At 48.8% G+C, this 23,868-nt stretch overlaps 1 protein-coding gene across 2 annotated transcripts in view; it reads left to right on the top strand.

Annotated features, from left to right (window-relative positions):
* The window catches only part of LOC132816187 (alanine aminotransferase 2-like), a 209,533-nt gene extending 186,693 nt beyond the window's left edge, over window positions 1-22,840 (top strand). For both annotated transcript variants that reach the window (XM_060825683.1, XM_060825682.1), the window contains exons 6-12: window positions 5,072-5,315; window positions 5,960-6,039; window positions 9,050-9,186; window positions 13,022-13,196; window positions 14,313-14,468; window positions 17,128-17,240; window positions 20,354-22,840. In XM_060825683.1, coding sequence (XP_060681666.1) covers window positions 5,072-5,315; window positions 5,960-6,039; window positions 9,050-9,186; window positions 13,022-13,196; window positions 14,313-14,468; window positions 17,128-17,240; window positions 20,354-20,444 — 996 coding nt within the window. In that variant the 3' untranslated portion in view covers window positions 20,445-22,840. The remainder of the gene's footprint in view (window positions 1-5,071; window positions 5,316-5,959; window positions 6,040-9,049; window positions 9,187-13,021; window positions 13,197-14,312; window positions 14,469-17,127; window positions 17,241-20,353) is intronic.
* Window positions 22,841-23,868: the final 1,028 nt, after the last annotated feature.

Genomic DNA, 23,868 nt, shown 5'->3' with positions numbered 1-23,868 from the left:
GTGAAATGATGTCACCTGCCCCAACAGCCCTAGGTGCTCTGGACCCACAGTCACTGCTGCAGGGATCAGATCGGCCTTCCTGAGGGTGAACCCACAGAGAGGGACAGGCCCAGGTGGAGACCCTGGCCGTACACTCAGGTCCTGCATGGACCAGCCGGTGGGAGTATTCACTGACATCTTGAACCTCTTCTTCCTCTGATCTGACGTTCCCACCTGCTTCAAGGAAACTACCATCATCCCAATGTCAAAGAAAAACAACATACAACGTGCCTGGTGGTTCTGACCTCCATCATTCTGTCACTACGAAGTGCTTTGAGAGTTTGGTCATGGTCACATCATCTCCAGCCTCCCAGCCTGCCTTGATCCTTTGTAATTCACTTACCGTTACAACAGGTCCACAGCAGATGCCATCTCCCTGACCCTGTACTCATATCTGGACAACAAGGATACCTCCATCAGGCTCCTGTTGATTGACGACAACTCCACCTTCAAAACCATCATTCCAAACAAACTCATCCCCAAACTCTGAGACCTCGGTCTCAGCTCCCCCCACTTCTGGAAATGGATCCTGACCCACAGACCGCCATCCGTGAGGATAGGGGACACCACCCCCTCCATGATAATCCTGAACAGCGATACCCCAGAGAGTATGTACTCAGCCCCTGCTATACACCTAATGCACACATAACCATGTGGTCAAATCCCACACCGACTCCATTTACAAGTTTGCTGGCGATGCGACTGATGTGGGTCAGATCAGAAACAACAATGGCCCCGAGTACAGGAAGGAGGTGGAGTGATTAGCAGCATTGTGTAAAGATAAAACACTATCCATCAATGTCAGCAAAACGAAGGAGCTGGTCACTGAGTTCAGGAAGTGGAGTGGAGGGCACACCCCCGTCTGGATCAATGGGGCTGAGGTGGAGATGGTCGTGAACATCAAGCTCCTGGGAGTGACCATCACCAACAATCTGTCCTGGCCCACCCACAAGAAAGCACAACACCTCTCCTTCCTTAGGAGGCTGAGGAAATTCGACATATCCACAGGGGCTCTGACCCATTTTTAACAGATGCACCATAGAAAGGATCCATACAGAACGGTATGGCAACTTCCCAAGACCATGACAAACCAAAGAGTTGTGGACCCAGCCCAGTCCATCAGGATAACCAGCCTATACTTCCCACTGCCTCGGGAAAGCAGCCAACATCATCAGAGACCCTCCCACCCTGGTTATAATCTCTTCCGTCAGGCAGAACATGCAAATGTTTGAACACACATATGAATAGATTCAAGAACAGCAATTTCTGTGCTGTTATCAGACTTTTGATTGGACATCTCAAATATGAATTCTGATCTCTCTCTGCCGGTTCTCTGTGGCTGTAACAATGTATCCTGCACTCTGTTCTGTCACCCTGATAGACTTTGTAGATTCCAGTCTGTACCTCCCTCCTGGGTAACTGTTATTCTGAATATAAACCACACTGAACCCTTCAGTTAGTTCCCAGTCCAATCACTGCTGTGGGTCAGGCCCTATTGTTTAGGGTTACATTGGGAATAGTGGATTTTCTTTGTTCTCTGTCTGTTATTTGACTGAAATTAATTGCATTGTGAGAAGACATCAGATTTTGTGCCGATGTGTTCCAGACACATTGTGTAGCTCCCAGTGAATTAGTGATGCTGTTGTGAAAGGGTTAACTCCATCTGGGCCATGCTGCAGATACATGGAAAGCCCAGGTGTTCCTGCGAGCTTCCTGGAGATGGTCAGAATCTGCCAAAAACCCATTGCTACTCATGACCGTGACAACACAGGAATCATTGTTCAGAAGTTGGCAGCAAGACTCAACTACTATCAACTGAGATTTGAATGCATTCAAACAATGATAGTACTGTCCTCTCTCTCTGTCTCCCTTTCTGTACATCACACTGTCTGTCTGCTCTCCCCCTCCCTCTCGATCTGCAGTGAAACATCTAAAAGATCACATCGAACCTCTGCTGTCCTGGGAACGGTGATGGACAATTAAACAATTCACTGGAGGAGGAGGCTCCACAAATATGCCCATCTTCAACGATGGAGGAGCCCAGCAACTACCTTCACCCAGGGTCATCCATGTGGAACAACAGGAGAAATTGCTGGAAAAGTTCAGCAAGTCTGGCAGCATCTGTTAAGAGAAATCAAACTTAAAGTTTCCAGTCCAGTGACCCTTCCTCAGAACTGTCAGTCAGTGCTGAGGGAGTGGGCACTGTCGGAGGGTCAGTGCTGAGGGAGTGGGCACTGTCGGAGGGTCAGTGCTGAGGGAGTGCTGCACTGTCGGAGGGTCAGTGCTGAGGGAGTGTCGCAATGTCGGAGGGTCAGTGCTGAGGGACTGGTCACTATTTGAGGGTCAGTGCAATGGGATTGCCACACTGTCGGAGGGTCAGTGCTGAGGGAGCGCCACACTGTCGGAGGGTCAGTATTACAGGTAATCAAAGTGGGGCCTTTATTTCTATATTCCCTCTGTTTTTGGTATGTACCAACTTTGGAGTTACTGAGTCCTGCACCTGTTTGTTATAATCTGTGGAAAAAGCAGCTGTGCCACGTACATGTCATTTCCTTTCCCTTGCAAACTGCACACGGATCTATCTCTCCCTTCAGTCTGTGCTGTCCGCTCCATAAACCTGCAGCTGGAACCCTCGCAATGGGACAATCAGCTTTCACCCTTTCATCGTCTTGTTCACCCTGTCACCTTCCCACAGAGTTGAGTCCAATTCTGAGGGCCTTCTGCACTGAGCTGCTTTGGGATAAGGTTGGGGTGAGACGAAGATTTTTCTCAGGAGGAAGTATAGCTCTCCTCTGGTCATTGCAGCTTCATTGTAGTTTTCAGTTTATTATAGTTTCACATTTCCACCCTTCCTTTCTCCTTTTAGACGTTGGTGAAGATTTCATCACAAAGCAAAACGGGGAATTAAATCTGAATCATCAGCCACTGTTCCTGCCAAAGTTTACGTAAACAGTCCAGTTTTATCCTTCCTTTCTCAGTTTTTCATTCCAGTCTCGCTTTCTTTTTGAAATTTGTGTTTTTTTACTTTCTTTCCCTTGTTCTAACTTCTGCTTTTCTCTCTCTCTAATCCCCTGCAGCTTGAAGTTTTTCTTTCCCTTGCACAATAGGTTCAAATTTCGTTTCTTACTCTCTCTCTGTTACATTTTTAAAATATTGTCTCTCCATTTCCAGCTGTTTTCAGTTAATTCTGTCGGAGTGTTACTATCATCTTCCCACAGAGTTTGCCTCCCTCATGTTTTAGCTATTGAGGGATTGCTCCAATGCTGTCTGCTTTATTTTTGGTTTTATTCCCAGTTCCTCTGCCACCCATTTCTATTTAATCCCAGTCAACTGCAAGACATGTGCACACAGGTCCTGTCTCCCTGCCTCGCTCTCTGTCTCCCTGTCTCCCCATATCACACCGCCCCCCCCCCCCCCCCCCAGTCTAGCCCTCGCTGTCTCGCTCCCCGTCTCACCCTCTGTCTCCCATCTCACTCCCGCCCCACCCCGTCCCCCTATCTCTCTCTCTGTCTCTCTCTCTCTGTCTCTCTCTCACACTGTCTCCCTGTCTCGCCTCTCCCCATCTCGCCCTCTGTCTCTCTGTCTGTCTGTCTCTCTCTCTCTCTCACTGTCTCCCTGTCTCGCCTCTCCCCATCTCGCGCTCTGTCTGTCTGTCTGTCTCTCTCTCTCACTGTCTCCCTGTCTGATGTGCACTCTCTCTCTCTCTCTGTTTGTCTATCTGTTAGAGGTTGAGTAGTTCTGAATTTTCTTTTTCAATTTTGGCAAATTCCATTGTACAGGTTCCCTGTCACTGGATTGATATCCTGCAGGAATTCCCAATTTGTCATTGTCCTTTTGGAGATTGTTGTGTTGTAAAAGGAGGTGTCCTCCTCCAAGCCTGATGTAAACAATGAAGAAGACAGGCTAACCCGGTTAGAGACTGACTGCAGTAAACACACACCACCATTGTCCAAGCATTGCTTCATGGGCACCTCAAACACAACGCCACTGGGACACTGCTCCCCCTAAAGCTTACAGCGTGGGAACCACACGTGTACACACTGCACACATTCTTCATGGATCACTCATCTTCTGTTTATGTACAGGATGGAAGAACATTGGAACAGTAGGCCATTCAGCCCCTCGAGCCCTAATGAAATGGGAAGGTCGTGGAAGCTGGAAGTCTTAGAACTTTGAAAAGAAATTTTGGATGAGCTTCAAATATCATAACATTCAAGGAATTGGATCAACTACAGGAAATTGGGATGAGTGCATTTTTAATGGAGGTTACGGATGGGTCACAGGGTCTCTGTATGAATCTATTCATCCACCGTTCACTGAGATCATGATTGACAAATTTTCTCCCAGATATCACATGATCACTGGCCTGGTTAGAGTGAATCTTAGCGTCTTAAACAAATTGCCTTTTATTTAACCTCCTGAGTGTAATCATAGCTCCTTGAAAGTGGAGTCGCAGGTAGATAGGATAGTGAAGAAGGCATTTGGTATGCTTTGCTTTATTGGTCAGAGTATTGAGTACAGGAGGTGGGAGGTCATGTTGTGGCTGTACAGGACATTGGTTAGGCCACTGTTGGAATATTGCGTGCAATTCTGGTCTCCTTCCTATTGGAAAGATGTTGTGAAAATTGAAAGGGTTCAGAAAAGATTTACAAGGATGTTGCCAAGGTTGGAGGATTTGAGCTATAGGGAGAAGCTGAACAGGCTGGGGCTGTTTTCCCTGGAGCGTCGGAGGCTGAGGGGTGACCTTATAGAGGCTTACAAAATGATGAGGGGCATGGATAGGGTAGATAGGCAAAGTCTTTTCCCTGAGGTGGGGGAGTCCAGAATGAGAGGGCATAGGTTTAGGGTGAGAGGGGAAAGATATACAAGAGACCTAAGGGGCAACATTTTCACACAGAGGGTGGTATGTGTACGGGAACATTACATGGGCTTGTCTCCAGGCAGATCCCAAACCCTCTTCCAGAGTATTCCATTCCTACTTGAATCGACTACCTTTGAAAGCCCAGCATTTGTAACATTTCTCTCTTCACAGACCACTCTGAAACTCCTGGTATCTGGCGAGGGGAGGTCAAGGACTGGAATAATGATCCCCATCCCACAGTACCCGCTCTATTCGGCAGCGATTGCAGAGCTGAATGGAGTCCAGGTCAATTACTACCTCGATGAGGAGAACTGCTGGGCACTGAACATCGAAGAGCTCCGAAGGGCACTCAATGAAGCCAGGAGTTACTGCACCCCAAAAGTACTTTGTGCTATTAACCCTGGAAACCCCACAGGTAAATAAAGGCACAGCCAGGCAGGATGGGTGGGGGGAGTTAGGGACAGTCAGTAAGTTCCTGTTGCTGTGATTAGGATGTGGGTTGGTCAGGGCACGATCCCCTCATTCGGCTGGGGTCTGGATCAAGGTCTCTGTTGAAGACGACAAGGAGCAGAGGGAGGTTATACAGCACATAAAGCCTGTTCTGCCCTTCAGGGCTGATCTGATAGCCCTCAACCCAACTTCCCTGCGCTTCCCCCCGTAACCCTCCGTCCACTTCCTGATGAAAACTCTGTTTGTCTCAGCCTGGAATATACTGAAGGCCCCAGCCTCGACAGCCCTCTGTGGTAAACAATCCCCCAGCTTCAATCTGGGATGGGGACAGAAAGTTCAGGTCAGGGGTTAGGGGTGGAGTTCAGGGTCAAGAGGGTTCATCTCACGGGGTGGGTTTGGGTTGAGAAAGGGGAGGAGGGATTTGGGGTTCAAGTTGGGGAGAGGTTTAGAGGTGGGGCTTCAGGCACAGGGAGGGGTGTTGGGTCAATGAAGGGGTCAGGGGGGAAATGGGGGGAGGGGATTCCTCCTCACTCTCCTCATCCTCATCCTCATCCTCCTCCTCCCCACCTCCTCCTGTTAACTCATTCATTCTTTGTTCTTTTCCTATAGGCCAGGTCCAGAGCCGGCAGATTATAGAAGATGTGATTCGATTTGCTGCTGAAGAGGGTCTTTTCCTGATGGCAGACGAGGTAATTTCCTGCAAGCCGCTGCTATTGGGCAACTGTGCTCAGTGAATGGCCATATACTAGCCCCTGGAGCTCTGGGAATTCTGGGTATATTCTTGAGAACCTGCTGGAGAGGGTTCGGTGATGAGTTAGGCTTCTCCACCCCTGACTAACACTGAGCCTAGTAACCTTGACCATCCCAGGAGCTCCAACTTCACCTTGTAATGAAAGCTGGGGGATTTATAATGACTATTACCAAGAGGGGATTAGCAGGAACACTACTGATTGAGTTGGGTCAGGTCCTAAAAGACATAGCTGCTTGCCTGTGGCAGGTGGTGAGGGAACCAACAAGTGACAAAAACATACTTAGTCTGATCCTTACCAGGCTGCCAGCTGCAGGTACATCTGTCATAGAGTCATAGGGATGTACAGCACGGAAACAGACTCTTCGGTCCAACTCCTCCATGCTGGCCCAGATATCCTAACCTAATCTAGTCGCATTTGCCAGCACTTAGCCCATATCCCTCCAAACCCTTCCTATTCATATACCCATCCAGGTGCCTTTTAAATGTTGCAATTGTACCAGCCTCCTCCACTTCCTCTGGCAGCTCATTCCATACACGTACCACCCTCTGTGTGAAAAGGTTGCCCCTTAGGTCTCTTTTATATCTTTCCCATCTCACCCTAAAGCTATGCCCTCTAGTTCTGGACTCCCTCATCCCAGGGAACAGACTTTGTCTATTTACCTGATCCATGACCCTCATGATTTTATCAACCTCTGTAAGGTCACCCCTCAGCCTCCGACACTCCAGGGAAAACAGCCCCAGCCTGTTCAGCCTCTCCCTGTAGCTCAGATCCTCCAACCCTGGCAACATCCTTGTAAATCTTTTCTGAACCCTTTCAAGTTTCACAACATCTTTCCGATAGGAAGGAGACCAGAATTACACACAATACTCCAGCCATGGCCTGACCAATGTCCTGTACAGCCGCAACATGACCTCCCAACTCCTGTACTCAATACTCTGACCAATAAAGGAAAGCATACCAAATGCCGCCTTCACCATCCTATCTACCTGCGATTCCACTTTCAAGGAGCTATGAACCTGCACTCCAAGGTCTCTTTGTTCAGCAACACTCACCAAGACTTTACCATTAAGTGTATGGGTCTTCGAGTAAAAAGTGAGGACTGCAGATGCTGGAGATCAGAGCTGAAAATGTGTTGCTGGTTAAAGCACAGCAGGAAGGGATTGTGCCTGAAACGTCAATTTCCTGTTCCTTGGATGCTGCCTGACCTGCTGCGCTTTAACCAGCAACACATTTTCAGCAGTGTATGGGTCTTGCCCTGATGTGCCTTTCCAAAATGCAGCACCTCACATTTATGTAAATTAAACTCCATCTGACACTCTGCGGCCCATTGGCCCATCTGATCAAGGTCCCATTGCAACCACCTTCACTGTCGACGACACTATCAATTTTGGTGTCATCTGCAAACGGCAAGTTTGATCACCACACAGTCCTTGTAGGGACAGTGCTGCCTTTACATTGAGAATACCCTCCATCGTGCCATATGGCACTGTCACCGTGCTGAAATGGGACAGATATTGAACAGATCTACCAACTCAAGGCTGGGCCTCCATGAGGCGCTGTGGGCTATCAGCCGCAGCAGCAGAATGGTCCTCCTGTGGGGACAGCTCCTACAATAATCATGAAGCTGAACACCATCCAGGAGGAGGCAGCTCACTCGACTGGTACCCGATCCACAGACGTCCACTCCCTCCACACCCTCAGTCGCAGCACCGTGTACCAACCATTTACTGCCGTGTTTATTAGGGTCTTTGTACCCAAAAGGGGTGAGGGTCTCGAATACACTGCCTGGGAGGGTCAGTCAGGTGAGAAACTTCACAATCTTTAAAAAAAAATACCAGGGTGAGCACTTGAAGTGGCAGAACACTCAAAACATGGGACCAGCTGTACCGGCCACATTTAGTTAGGCCGCATTTGGAATATTGTGTACGGATTTGGTCACCACACTACCTGAAGGAGGTGGAGGCTTCGGAGAGGGTACAGACGAGGTTTACCAGGGTGCTGCCTGGTTTGGAGGGTGTTGGTTATGAGGGGAGACTGGACAAACTTGGTTTGTTTTTCACTTGAACATCAAAGGATGAGGGGTGACCTAACAAGAAGATTACAAAGTTGGGAGAGGCGTGGATAGAGTGGAGAAAAGAGCAAACAGAAGTCCAGCCCGGGAACAGGCCCTTCGGCCCTCTAAGCCTGTGCTGATCATCATGCCCAAACTGAACTGAAAAACAAACCTTCTGCCTTTATTCAGTCCGTCTCCCTCTGTTCCCTCCTTGTTCCTGTAACCATCCAGATGCCTCTTCAATGTCCCCCACGTGCCTGCTTCCACCACCCCTCTGGCAGTATGTTCCAGCCTCCTCCCACTCTCTGCATGAAAGTCTTCCCTTGTGCATCTGTGAAGGTGGCACGGTGACTCAGCCTCAGAGGACTCTCTGTGTGGAGTTTACATATTCTCCCCGGGTCTGTGTGGGTTACCTCTGGGTGTTCCGGTTTCCTCCCACAGTCCTACACAAAGATGTGTAGGCCAGGTGGATTGGCCGTGCTAAATTACCCATTGTGTTAGGGGCATTAGTCAGAGGGAAATGGGTCTGGGTGGGTTACTCTTTGGAGGGTCGGTGTGCACTTGTTGGCCCAATTGTTTTTTTGGGGGGGTGGGGAGGAGGAGGGTGGTTTGGGGGGGAGGGGGATGGGGAGGACTTCGGGGGAGGGGGAAGATTTTGGAGAGAGCGTGCTTTGGGGGGAGGGGGAGAGTGCTTTGGGTGGTGGGGGGTGAGGGGTTTTGGAATGGTAGTTGGCTTCCTAAGGGATACTCTGTGAAGAAACAGATGAGGGACGTGGGCAAGAATTAAAGTGGGTTTTTATGATGAACGGATTGCGGTGTGCTGGTGTGTGCGTGTTAGTACAGTGAGCAGCAGGCATATTCTGACCCCAAACCTGTGACCTTTTCTTCCAACAGGTCTATCAGGACAATGTCTACGCTGAGGGCTGTCAGTTCCATTCCTTTAAGAAGGTTTTGTTTGAGATGGGTCCGGAGTATTCCAACACCGTTGAATTGGCTTCGTTCCACTCCATCTCCAAGGGTTATATGGGAGAGTGAGTACACGGAGTGACGCAGGAGTGGATTGGATGGGGTGTGTGGAATAAAGATGGGTCACTGGGCCAGGGAGGGGAGTGGAAGGGTAAGGGTGAGACACCTTCAGTGAGTGGGACAATTGCCTGCTCCCTGGTAACCCATCCATTCTTCCAAGTTACAAGTATTGACTTTGACCCTCCCTTCACCCAGGGCTTTATTCTATCGCAAAAATAAACTTTAATTAAAACTATCTTTGTCCACACTCACCGATATTGTAACAATTCTGTACAGTCTGTTCAGGAAAACAAACACTGGAGGTTGAAGCTCCCCGCAGATGCCCCAAGGCAATTCTGATTCGTGGAGGAGAGTGTTCTTATACATCCAGGCAATGCCAGGGTCTGATCACTGAACAGACTTCCCTTAAACTTTGACAGAAGCACCTGAGGCGATGCTGTTTCCCCCTGTCCAAGCTTTCCTGCATCCCTCACCAGGTAGTCGTGGAGCTGGGAATGTCCCCCTTTCCCGGTTACATCCCCGCTCGGATATCCCAAGAGAAGGAGAACGCAGTGCTCCAAGATTCTGTGGAGATGTCTCGTGACCAGTGGGGGGCTGGAGGGCATTATCAGTTTGGATAATGATATTCTAGTTTGGTGAAGTTCCCGTTTGATGTTTGAACGTTGTGTTTGTTGTCAGTTTTCTGGCCAAAAAAGGGCTGTTTTATTTTCCTTTGGTATTGATTTGGACACTTGGAAGGTCAGGGGTGGGGGGTAGTGGGGGTTGGTGGTGATGGGGGGGGGGGCTTGTTTCACCCCCGGATTGTCCCTGTCCCAGATGTGCTTCGTGGGGTCAGGGTGAGGGGAATTCTATTTTTAGTTGAAACGATTAAAGGAATTTTTCTTTGGATTTGAAACCCTTGTTGACCCTGTCTCAGGACCATCAGGATGGGGACAGAGCAGAGGGGATTTATTTTTCCATTTCCTTTGTTTTTTAATGAGTCAATGAAGGATTATTTAACATTATGGCCCCTGCCCCTGAGAATAGAGTCAAGGGAGAGCCATGGTTTGTTTGTTTGTTTGTTTTTGTTTTCCCCAGAGGAATACGGATTTTATTTTCAGTTCGGAAAGTCGAGGAAGCTTTTTTTAATTTCAAAAGAGTAGTAAGTCATGCACCCTGATGACACAAAGTTGTGTAACATTAAAGACAATGTAGGTGACAGTCTACACTTTCAGAGGGATATTGGTAGGCTGAGTGAATGGGCCAAACGGTAGCAGATGGAGTTCAATGTAAGCAAGTGTGAGTTTATCCCATATTAGACTGAGAAAGGTCACATAATGGCCCACTGGTTTACCCAGAGACCCAGGTAATGATCTAGGGAGGTGAGAGTAGAACACAGAACATAGAAAATGTACAGCACAGAACAGGCCCTTTGGCCCACGATGTTGTGCTGAGGTTTAATCCTAATCTAAAATAAAATAACCTAACCTACGCACCCCTCAACTCACTGCTATCCGTGTGCATGTCCAGCAGTCGCTTAAACGTCCCTAATAACTTCGCTTCCACCACCACAGCTGGCAACACATTCCATGCATTCATAATTCTCTGCGTAAAGAACCTACCTCTGACGTCCCCTCTATACCTTCCTCCTAATATCTTCAAACTATGACCCCTCGTCCCAGTCCATCCTGCCCTGGGGAAGAGTCTCTGGCTATTGACTCTATCTATTCCCCTCATTACCTTGTATACCTCGATCAGGTCTCCTCTCTTCCTCCTTCTCTCCAGAGAGAAACGTCTGAGCTTAGTCAACCTCTCTTTGTAAAACAAGCCCTCCAGTCCAGGCAGCATCCTGGTAAACCTCCTCTGAACCCTCTCCATAGCCTCTGTATCCCTCCTATAGTAGGGCGACCAGAACTGGACACAATATTCCAAATGTGGTCTCACCAGGGACTTGTAGAGCTGCAGCAAAACCTCGCAGCTCTTAAACTCAATCCCCCTGTTAATGAAAGCCAAAACACCATATGCTTTCTTAACAACCCTATCCACTTGGGTGGCAACTTTGAGGGATCTACGCACTTAAACACCAAGATCCCCCGTTCTTCCACACTGCCAAGAATCCTGTCTTTAATCCTATATTCAGCAATTGAGTTTGATCTTCCAAAATGCATCACCTCACATTTATCCAGGGTGAACTCCATCTGCCATTTCTCAGCCCAGCTCTGCATCCTGTCTATGTCGTGCTGCAGCCTGCAGTAGCCCTCGATACTATCGACGGCACCTCCAACCTTTGTCACATCGGCAAATTTACTAACCCACCCCTCAACCTCCTCATCCAAGTCATTTATAAAAACTACAAAGAGCAGAGACCCAAGAACAGAGCCCTGTGGCACCCCACTCACCACTGACCTCCAGGCAGAATACTTTCCATTAGCAACCACTTTACCTTCTGTCAGCCAGCCAATTCTGAATCCAGATAGCCAAATCTCCCTGTATCCCATACTCCCTGACTTTATGAATGACACTTAATGAATCAGGTAATGACTGATGAAGGGCTTTTGCCCGAAACGTCGATTCTCCTGCCCCTCGGATGCTGCCTGACCTGCTGCGCTTTTCCAGCAACACACTCTCGACTCTGATCTCCAGCATCTGCAATCCTCACTATCTCCTAATGTTCCAGGGACCCCAGTTTGAGTGCTGCCATGGCAGATGGTGGATTTCGAGTTCAATAAAAATCTGGAATTAAAGAGTCTAATGATGGCCAGGGATCCATTGCCGATTGTCGGAAACCCCATCTGGGTCACTGATATCCTTGAGGGAAGGAATCTTCCATCCTTACCTGGTCTGGCCTACACATGACTCCAGACCCACAGCAACGTGGGTGACTCTTAACTGCCCCTTGGGCAATTAGGGACAAGCAATACATGATGCTTAGTGAGTGACTCCCTCATCCTGTGAATGAATGTTTTAAAAACTTCCAGTTGGTATGAAGTTAAATATAGTGGATGCCCAGAGAGACTTGGGGGTTTAGGTGTCTCGATCTTTAAACTGTCACAGTCTGGTGTAGAAAATAATCCAGACAGTTAATGGAATGGTGGCCTTTCTATCTAGAGCACGGGAGTACAAAGAAAACAGCGGTTATGCTGCTGATATACCGAAATGTTGGTTCGAGCCCACTTTCCTCTGCAGTAGACCTGGTCACTACCACCTTCGGAAGCCTGGAATGGTCTTGGAAGGGAGGTCAGCGTCAGTTTACAGGAATGACACCTGGTTTTCAGGGGCTAGGTTATGAGGAGAGATGATACAAATTAGGCCTCTGTTGTCTCCAGAATTTAAACGGTCACGGTGTGATTTTATCGAAATCTTCAAGATATTAATGGGAAAAGACAGAGTAGGTAAAGATAAACGATTTTGACTGATTGCAGATTCTGGAACTAGGTCACAGAAGGACAAAAAACAACGTTGGACTGATCTGTGGAATATTTCTGAATATATTCAAACGAATATATTCAAGGTACTCCGGCCACGTTTTAAACCCAGGTCATCCCCTGAGAATTAGGGGCCAGACCGTCCCTCAGAGATGTTGGGAAGCATTTCTACACAAAAAGGGTGGGAGAGGTTTGAAACTCTCTTCCAAAAATGGTCATAGGTACTGGATCAGTTATTAATTTTAACCCTGAGAGAGATACATTTTTGTTAAGCAGAAGTGTGAAGGGTTATGGGCCAAAGGCAGATGTATGGAGTTAGGCCACAGATCAGCTCTGATTTTATTGAATGGTAGAAGAGCCTGGACAGGCTGAATGGCCTGCCTCTATTCCCATGTTCCTAATGTTAGTGTTTGTCTTCCTTTCTCTCTCTCTGTAGGTGTGGTTACCGGGGGGGCTATATGGAACTCATCAACCTGGATCCTGAGGTCAGGATGCAGTTAATCAAACTGGTCTCAGTCCGTCTCTGCCCCCCGGTGTCAGGGCAGGCAGTGCTCGGGGTGATCACAGACCCTCCACGGCCTGACGAACCCTCGTATGACAGGTTCATGAAAGTGAGTGACCTTGCAACAGCAGCTAATCTTCCTGGGTGTAGGGCTGGGATCAGGAACCCCGTCAAACCCGAATGTTCTCCAGATTAATGGGATCACACTGTCTGTGTGCAGGCTGGGATAACATACTGAGCTTGATGATCGGTCATGATCGTTATTGAATAGTAGAGAGGCTTGGGGAGCCGAACGGCCTGCTCCAGCTCCTGACATCCTTGTTTCCATTAGAATTTCAAATTAAGTGGCTCAGTGGTTAGCACTGCTGCCTCACAGCGCCAGGGACCCAGGTTCAATTCCAGCCTCGGGCAACTGTCTGTGTGGAGTTTGTACATTCTCCCCGTGTCTGTGTGGGTTTCCTCCCACAGTCCGAAGATATGCAGGTTAGGTGAATGAAGGGCTTATGCTCGAAACGTCGAATTCTCTATTCCTGAGATGCTGCCTAACCTGCTGTGCTTTGACCAGCAACACATTTGCAGCTGTGATCTCCAGCATCTGCAGACCTCATTTTTTACTCGAAGGTTAGGTGAATTGGCCATGCTAAATTGCCCATAGTGTTAGGTGAATTAGTCAGGGGGGAATGGGTATGGGTGGGTTACTCTTTGGAGAGTCAGTGTGGACTTGTTGGGCTGAAGGGCCAGTTTCCACACTGTAGGGAAATCTAGTCTAAAAGTCCAAATAGTAATATAAGTGAAATCACAATAAGATTCTCCTAAATTATTATCAACATCAACGGCTCACTCCTATTTCTACACTTTTAACCTACGCTATAGCTGGGACAGTTTGATGGGGGACAGTGTAGAGGGAGCTTTACTCTGTATCTAACCCCGTGCTGTCCCTGTCCTGGGAGTGTTCAATCGGGGGACAGTGTAGAGGGAGCTTTACTCTGTACCTAATGTTGGTCCTATTATTCCCAATGCGTTCTCAGTCAGCGAGGCGGGTGTGTTGCGTTCTCAGTCAGTGAGGCGGGTGTGTTGCGTTCTCAGTCAGCGAGGCGGGTGTGTTGCGTTCTCAGTCAGCGAGGCGGGTGTGTTGCGTTCTCAGTCAGCGAGGCGGGTGTGTTGCGTTCCCAGTCAGTGAGGCGGGTATGTTGAGGATATTCCGTTCCTCCCTTTCTCTGTGCAGGAGAAGCGGAACGTGCTGAACTGTTTGGCAGAGAGGGCGCGGCTGACCGAGGAAATATTCAATGACACTCCCGGAATCCGGTGTAACCCAGTGCAAGGAGCAATGTACTCATTTCCCAGGATTGCTATCCCACCCAAAGCCATTGAGGCAGCCGAGGTAAACTCCTGAAATCTAACCTAACCTTGATAGCAGCCTCGAATTGTGTGAAATATTGCATTCTGTTATGAGGAGTGGCAGAGGGAGTTTAATTTAGATAAATGCAAGCTGCTGCATTTTTTGGAAATGGAAATCAGGGCAGGACTTATCTACTTAATAGTAAGGTCCTAGGGAGTGTTACTGAACAAAGAGACCTTGGAGTGCAGTTTCATAGCTCCTTGAAAGTGGAGTCGCAGGTAGATAGGATAGTGAAGAAGGCATTTGGTATGCTTTGCTTTATTGGTCAGAGTATTGAGTACAGGAGTTGGGAGGTCATGTTGCAGCTGTACAGGACATTGGTTACGCCACTGTTGGAATATTGTGTGCAATTCTGGTCTCCTTCCTATCGGAAAGATGTTGTGAAACTTGAAAGGGTTCAGAAAAGATTTACAAGGATGTTGCCAGGGTTGGAGGATCTGAGCTACAGGGAGAGGCTGAACAGGCTGGGGCTGTTTTCCCTGGAGTGTTGGAGGCTGAGGGGTGACCTTATAGAGGTTTACAAAATTATGAGGGGCATAGATAGGGTAAATAGACAAAGTCTTTTCCCTGGGGTCGGGGAGTCCAGAACTAGAGGGGCATAGGTTTAGGGTGAGAGGGGAAAGATATAAAAGAGACCTAAGGGGCAACGTTTTCACACAGAGGGTGGTGCGTGTATGGAATGAGCTGCCAGAGGAAGTGGTGGAGGCTGGTACAATTGCAACATTTAAGAGGCATTTGGATGGGTATATGAATAGGAAGGGTTTGGAGGGATATGGGCCGGGTGCTGGCAGGTGGGACTAGATTGGGTTGGGATATCTGGTTGGCATGGACGGGTTGGACCGAAGGGTCTGTTTCCGTGCTGTACATCTCTATGACCATGTTGTAAATGTCTGCATTCGATCTGAGTAGCGGTGTTCCTAAATCATGGCAGTATGAACTGATTGGTTCCACAATTGTTGTTTTTTCTTGAAGGAACTGGATGGTGAACTTTGCTGAATAGTCAATCCTGGAACTGGAATGTACCAGTGATAGGTTACAGGACCAAAGGAGGACATTCAGCCTGGAAGCTCTCTGAAGGAGCTCCTCATTTCATGCTATTCCTTCCTTCTCCCCATAACAGTGCAGATGCCCATTCAGTTGGACCTGTCTCCAACGCTCTCTCGGGATGCGTGTTCCAAACACTAACCATTCACTTTGTCTATTTACCCTATCCATGCCCCTCATGATTTTATAAACCTCTATAAGGTCACCCCTCAGCCTCTGACGCTCCAGGGAAAACAGCCCCAGCCTGTTCAGCCTCTCCCTGTAGCTCAGATCCTCCAACTCTGGCAACATCCTTATAAATCTTTTCTGAACCCTTTCAAGTTTCACAACATCTTTCCGATAGGAAGGAGACCAGAATTGCACACAATATTCCAACAGTGGCCTAACCAATGTCCTGTACAGCCGCAACATGACCTCCCAACTCCTGTACTCAATACTCTGACCAATAAAGGAAAGCATACCAAACACCTTCTTCACTATCCTATCTACCTGCGACTCCACTTTCAAGGAGCTATGAAACTGCACTCCAAGGTCTCTTTGTTCAGCAACACTCCCTAGCACCTTACCATTAAGTGTATAAGTCCTGCTAAGATTTGCTTTCCCAAAATGCAGCACCTCGCATTTATCTGAATTAAACTCCATCTGCCACTTCTCAGCCCATTGGCCCATCTGGTCCAGATCCTGTTATAATCTGAGGTAACCCTCTTCGCTGTCCACTACACCTCCAATTTTGGTGTCATCTGCAAACTTACTAACTGTACCGCTTATGCTCACATCCAAATCATTTATGTAAATGACAAAAAGTAGAGAACCCAGCACAGATCCTTGTGGCACTCCACTGGTCACAGGCCTCCAGTCTGAAAAACAACCCTCCACCACCACCCTCTGTCTTCTACCTTTGAGCCAGTTCTGTATCCAAATGGCTAGTTCTCCCTGTATTCCATGAGATCTAACCTTGTTAATCAGTCTCCCATGGGGAACCTTGTCAAATGCCTTACTGAAGTCCATGAAGAGAGTTCTAAACCTGTCCCACCCTGTGTGTGTACAAGTGCTTCCCAACATCTCTCCTGAACTGACTGTCCCTAATTCTCACATCCTGTTCTAGAATCCCCAACCAGTGGGTAAAGAGAAACTATCTCTACCCTGTCCTTTCCTGTTAATATCTTGAAGACTTCAATCAGGTCACCTCTTAACCTTCTACACAATCCACAACCCTTCAAATTCAAGGCCAGAAACAAAGCAATGAAGGTAAAGCCATTACAACACTTAGTTCTGACCGAGCTGACCTGAATGGATTGCTGGGTTATTTCACAGGGGCCCAGAAGAGCTGATCACCTTTCTGCATGTCCGCAGCCTGATCCAGGTCAGACCGGGGAAGACCGGGAATGTTCTAACCAAAAGATCACTATGTCAGCTAAAGACCACGCTGAATGACACCAGTGTTTTATATCCTGACTATTTTAACAGAGTTCAGATTCTCGAGCTGTCCAGATGGAATCGGAGCTCAGTGGATCCCGTTAGCCAGTGAGGGGTCCCTGGATGAGGTCCCCGAACCCTGTAATGAGCAGACAGTAACCCCAGTGTCCTTCCCCACCAGGCTGCAGGGCAGACCCCAGACATGTTCTTCTGTATGAAGCTGCTGGAGGAGACTGGCATCTGTGTGGTTCCAGGGAGTGGCTTTGGACAGAAAGACGGCACTCATCATTTCAGGTACATGGAGAGAGAACTTACATTTCTATAGCACCTATCATAAGTCAGGAATGTAAAAGACCTCTGTAATGTAGTCATGGCTGGAATTGGGGCAAGTAATTGATGCACAGCTAGCTCTCACAGGCGGCACCTATCGGCGGTTTCGGTGATTATTCCAGGAGAGGCCACAGGGCACAAGGGAACATACTCCATACTTTTCTTCCAAACTATGGAAACCTTACTATCGGTCTGAGAGCTCAAATCATAGCTTAGCTCCCCTAAGGCTGAAACGTCCAACAGCACTGACCCTCTGACAGTGTGGCACTCCCTCAGCACTGACCCTCCGGCAGTGCGGCACTCCCTCAGCACTGACCCTCCGGCAGTGCGGCACTCCCTCAGCACTGACCCTCCGGCAGTGCAGCTCTCCCTCAGCACTGACCCTCCGATAGTGCACTACTCCCTCAGCACTGACCCTCCGACAGTGCCCACTCCCTCAGCACTGACCCTCCAACAGTGCGGCGTTCCCTCAGCACTGACCCTCCGACAGTGCGGCGTTCCCTCAGCACTGACCCTCCGACAGTGCGGGGCTCCCTTGGCACTGACCCTCCGACAGTGCGGCACTCCCTCAGCACTGACCCTCTGACAGTGCGGCACTCCCTCAGCACTGACCCTCTGACAGTGGGTCACATGGGTAGCAGGTAATCAGGGAGGGTAACAAAATGTTGGCCCTTTTTTGAAAGGGGTCAGAGTGTAAACTAGGGAGGTCTCACTGCAGCTCTACAGGGAGCTGGGGAGAGCACACCTACCGGACAGCTTGTTCCCCTTATTAAAGGAGAGATGCTGTTTCAGAGGAGGAGGTTCACTCAGATGGTCCCTAGGATCGGTGGGGGGGGGAGGAGGGGTGGTGATTATCAGTGAAGGTTAAACAGGTTGGGAGTCTGCTCGCTGGAGAAGAATGAGAGGGGGGTCTAACTGAAACATGTCCGATTCTCGAGGGGCTTGACAGGGTCAATACTGAGAGGGTGTCTCCCCTCATGGGAGGGTCAAGGGTCAGAGGGCACTGGGTCAGAATAAAGGGGCACCAACTGGAGGCTGAGGTGGGGGCGGGAATCCCTTCTCTCAGAACTCCTCGTCACAGGGAGCCGTGGGGGCAGAGTCCTTGTGGATATTTCAGGCTGAGACCGGGAGATTCCTGATCAGTCAGGGAATCGATGGGAAAGGGCAGGAAAGGGGACGTGAGGAATGTGGGATCAGCCATGAGCCTGTCAAATGGCGGAACATGTTGGTGGGGCCGAATGGCCGCCTCCTGGTTCTCATGGTTTTATGTGTGAGGTTCGCCTCTTGTAAAAATAAACAAAAGTCGGATCTGTTTGGAACAGTGAGGGAGTGGGTAAATGTTCCTGTTTGAGGAACTGGCGTGTCCCTGTTGACGGAGTAAACAGGCTGAGCAAACAGTACAGCAGGATCGGTTATATTCCTGTTTACTTCAAGGCCACTGAGTGTGAGAGTAAGGGAGGCTTTGCAGTAATGTCAGCAGCTCTGGTGGGGTTCACTGGGTGCTGGTTGGGAAGCTCGTTAGTTCATTATTTAATCAAAGATTTGGCTTTGACTGACAGTGTGGAGAATACAAAGTAACTTCATTGTGTGAATCCAACAATCCCCTTGATGAGAGAGCTAGCTTCACTCAGAGTTCTGTCTGAGTTACAGCAACCCACCCTCTTTCATTCATTCATTCACAGGCCCTGACATCACTGGCTGGGCCCAGCATTTATTACTCATCCCTAGTTGCCCCCTTGAGAAGGTGGGGGTGAGCTGCCTTCTTGAACCACTGCAGTCCATGTGGGTAGACCCACAATGTCCCTGAGGGAGGGAATTCCAGGATTCTGACCCATGACAGTGAAGGAACGGGAATATATTTCTCAAGGTGATAAAAACAATGACTGCAGATGCTGGAAACCAGACTCTGGATCAGTGGTGCTGGAAGAGCACAGCAGGTCAGGCAGCATCCGAGGAGCAGTAAAATTGATGTTTTGGGCAAAAGCCCCTTATATTCCTGATGAAGGGCTTTTGCCCGAAATGTTGATTTCGCTGCTCATTGGATGCTGCCTGAACTGCTGTGCTCTTCCAGCACCACTGATCCAGATATATTTCCCAAGTCAGGATGGGGAGTGGCAGGGACATTAGTGTTCCCAGCAATCCAGACTTAGATCAAGTTTAGAAATAGCAAACTTTTGCAACACCTGCAACATAATGAGATGTCCAAGGATGTTGTGAAACTTGAAAGGGTTCAGAAAAGATTTACAAGGATGTTGCCAGGGTTGGAGGATCTGAGCTACAGGGAGAGACTGAACAGGCTGGGGCTGTTTTCCCTGGAGTGTTGGAGGCTGAGGGGTGACCTTATAGAGGTTTACAAAATTATGAGGGGCATGGATAGGGTAAATAGGCAAAGTCTTTTTCCTGGGATCAGGGAGTCCAGAACTAGAGGGGCATAGGTTTAGGGTGAGAGGGGAAAGATATAAAAGAGACCTAAGGGACAACTTTTTCACGCAGAGGATGGTACGTGTATGGAATGAGCTGCCAGAGGAAGTGGTGGAGGCTGGTACAATTGCAACATTTAAGAGGCATCTGGATGGGTATATGAATAGGAAGGGTTTGGAGGGATATGGGCCGGGTGCTGGCAGGTGGGACTAGATTGGGTTGGGATATCTGGTCGGCATGGACGGGTTGGACCGAAGGGTCTGTTTCCGTGCTGTCCATCTCTGTAACACAATGACTGTAAGTCATGAGAAAGCAAAACGATGTATGTATTTGTACCAATGGCCGAAGGCCTTCTTTATTGAGGTAGATTTTGAGGAGTGTCTTTGAGGAAGAAAGAGGGTCACAGAGTTTGCAGAGCTCAGAGCCAGGCAGTTGGAAGCACTGTCACTGATCGTGCAGTAATGCGAGTGGATTATCAGGGAACTGCACACTGGCGTTTGTTCAGGCAGGTAGAGGAATGGGGCAGTGGGCTGAGGATATGGAAGGGTGAACACTGTAATGCTAGGATTGTGGTGGAGACGGTTGGGTTTGGGTGTTTTGCTGCAGTATTGGTTTTGATTCTCTTTGTCCTTTGCTGTATTTCTGCTCCTTCCCAGGATGACCATCCTGCCCAAGACTGAGAAGCTGAAGGTGCTCCTAAGCAAGCTGAAGACATTCTACCAGGAATTCACCCAACAGTACTCCTAACCATCAGGGTCTGTCCACAACTCCACGCACTGCGGGAGTGCACAGGGACAAACCTGTCCCGGTATCAAATGTAATAGCAATAGGAACGTACCTACATACAGTGTACATCTCAGCAAGGGGAGGGAGGGGGAGGGCGCAATGCAAATCAATAAAACAAATGATCTGCCCTGGAACCAATCAAACACGTCATTAGGTGAAGGGATCACGAATGGGAGGGAAGGGACAGATATGACCAAGAAAACCAGCGAAGCTGATTCTCTCTAATGTTAACAATGCAATAATCTGCAAGTGAGGATGAAGTAATTGGAACTCTGATTTCCTCATGGTCTGCATCTCCACCAGGTGCAATGTGCTGTGATCCTCCTCGTTGTGGGGATCACTCCCTCTGTGAACAATCCCATGTTGGACTTTACATTAACATTCTACATCAGGACCTAGGAAATTGCAGAATTAAATATTAATTGTTGTTGAGGATTTTCGCCGGTACTGTCCAAAGTTACCACTTTTAAGCAATGAGTCAGACTTGGGTTAAAAGCTCGGAGTTCAGACACGGCCAATCCTCAACAAAGGGGTGGGAGCAAGACACAGGCCTCAGTGCCAGAGGATTAGAGCCAGGATTTCTGATCCTGAGCCCGGAGAACCAGCAGCATGCCTGTCCAAGCACCTGTCGGTGTTCCTGTCGGAGTGCCAATAGGTGTTCTCGTCGGTGTTCCCGGCGATGTTCCTGTCAGAGCAGCTGTAGGTGTTCCTGGTGGCATTCCTGGTGGAGTGCCTGTAGGTGTTCCCGTCGGTGTTCCCGTCGGAGTGCCAATAGGTTTTTCTGTTGGTGTTCCCGTCAGAGTGCCAATAGGTGTTCCCGTCGGAGTGCCTGTCGGTGTTCCCGTCAGAGTGCCAATAGGTGTTCCCGTCGGAGTGCCTGTTGGTGTTCCTGTCAGAGCAGCTGTAGGTGTTCCTGGTGGCATTCCTGGCGGAGTGCCTGTAGGTGTTCCCGTCGGTGTTCCCGGGTGAAGGGTGAGAAGCTGCTGATATTCCAGTTGTTCCACTGAGTGACATTAACAGCCAACCTTCTGACTGTGGCGGTACTCGGAACACAAGATGGACACAAAACAAATGCAGCTAACCTTCTGTAATTCCCAAGAGCAGTGGGTCAGTCAGTCAGTCAGTATCCTAACGTGAAGCCTCCCAGTTAGCGACTCACCTTCGGGTAGTATGGAGCACAGCTCCCTTGGGTAGTTCTGCTCCTTGATTGGGTTGGGTGTGGGCTGGGCACATTCCCGTGACATGTTTGATGCAGAAGGGGAACACATGAACTGGCGACCTCCCCTTGATCTGAAAGTCTACAACAGTACGGGAGACACGAGGGGAGCTAATATAACAACCAACTCCAAACCTACGGGACCAGTCTGGAGTCTAACTGACCCATTCCTGACCAAGATCCACAGCTCACAGCCTGCATCACATCATGGTCTGGGGCCACATCTTGGGTCATGCCCCAGGTCAGAGGTCATGGATGCCATATGGGAGAGTTGGTCTTATGATGAGTTTTGCTAAGGAGGATGTTGATTGTCTGTGAGACATGCTGTGACCCCGAATGAACCAATGGATTAATCCTGAACACCATCATTCTTCATGAAGCCTTTATTTTCAGGTGTATCTATTAGGTTTAAGGATCAATCCCTGAGTGCCTTGGCTAAGTTCTGTTTTCTCTCTCTGTTGGTTGTGAACAGTGAGCAGCGACAGCAGTATTTGTGGTGGGATTTCCAAAATGGAGCTGTTTAACTTGAATTGGCTTTGTTGTCTCACACGATAATCATTAGAGACATGATCCAAGGAGAGTTCATTTAGTCTGAAAGCAAGAGGCAGCGCTGCTGTTAGCCCAAAATAAAAGCAGAGTGTGCTGGAGCAACTCCAGTCAGGAGAGTGGAGGGCAACGAGTGTTCCCAATCACTGCTCAAACACTGTCCTGTACCAAGTACATTCGGGGCTGTATTGTGTCCACACAGAGCAGTCTTAGCCATTTCTGGGGCCAGTTTTCACTCCTGTCTCTGGGAGGCTTGGTGCAATAGGCGTGTAGTTTCAAAATCACTGTCACATCAGCATGACTCGGCTGAATTTAATCTTAAACTACCTTCTAATTGCAAGGATCACTTTTCAATTAGGTGTTTTATATTCCTGCCTCACCTTCAGCTATTTGATATTGGTTCCTGATGTTTTTGGGAACTTGTATTAAGTGTTTTCATTGTTGTGGTGGGTCAACAGCTCGAGAGAGAGAGAGAGAGAGCTGATTTTTTTGTTAGAATGCTCAGAGTGTGGAGGGTCAGAAGGATTGGAAGATCTTGCTTCGCAGTTCTCTGTCCTGTACTTGTTTTGAAAATAAAGACTTTTAACTCAAGTTAGCACTGCCTCTGAACGTTTGCTCCTTTCACATCTGACACAGTTCATGTTACAGGCTTGGTACAGGGTGGGGAGGTCACATTACTCCCTGGGAGGAGAATTTGGGAAAAGGTTAAAACCCCTCTTCAGTCATCAGAGTAAGGCAGGGTGACGTGACAGACCTGTATAATGTTAGAAATGGATGGGATATGGTAAGACAAGAAGCCCTCAGTTTCTGGAGCTAAAGGGTGGGCTACACCAATTCTTAAATACAAAATTAGCTGATAGAAAACTACAAATGCCATGAGATTCTATGTTCGAGTCGATAGATGTGATGCTGGAAAAGCACAGCAGGTCAGACAGCCTCCGAACAGCAGGAACATCAATGTTTCGTCAGGACTGGGGAGAGTCAGGGGAGCCCAGAGGTATATAGGGGGAGGGGGGGTGGCTGAGAGAGGGGTAGGTGGGAAGGTTGGTTGGGGTGGTGATTGGTGGATGCAGGCAGGAGGTTATTGTGATTGGTCAGTGGGAAGGGTGGAGCAGCTGGGTGAGTCAGACCATGGGCAGGTCGGGGAGGTGAGGGGGGACAGGGAGGGCCGAATATGGGCTAAGGCTGGGGGAGGAGGGACTTGGAAGTTGGTGAAGTGGGTGTTGAGGGCACTGGGCTGTACACTTCCCAGGGGAAATATCAGGTGGTCTGTTTGGTCTCCGTCTTGACAGTGGAGGAGGCCAAGAATGGACATGTCGCCGGGGGGAGTGGCAAAGGGAATTAAAATGGACGTCAAGTGTAAGGTTAGGTTGGTTAATGAGTGTGGAGCGCAGATTCTCCATGAACCAGTCCCCGAGTCTGCGTTTGGTCTCCCCAATATAGAGGAGACCACATTGGGAGCAGCGGGTATAATAGATGAGGTTGGATGATGTGCAGGTGAATCTCTGTTGGATCTGGAAGGATTGTTTGGGGTGTTGGGTGGAGGTGTGGGGACAGGTGCTGCGTCTCCTGTGGTCGCAGGGAAAGGTACTGGGTGGGGTGGACATGGTGGTGGGGGTGTAG

This window comes from Hemiscyllium ocellatum, chromosome 5 (assembly GCF_020745735.1).
Source record: "Hemiscyllium ocellatum isolate sHemOce1 chromosome 5, sHemOce1.pat.X.cur, whole genome shotgun sequence".
Classification (NCBI taxonomy): domain Eukaryota; kingdom Metazoa; phylum Chordata; class Chondrichthyes; order Orectolobiformes; family Hemiscylliidae; genus Hemiscyllium; species Hemiscyllium ocellatum.
Note: the sequence above shows the minus strand (reverse complement) of the source record. Positions and strands in the feature narration are given on the sequence as shown.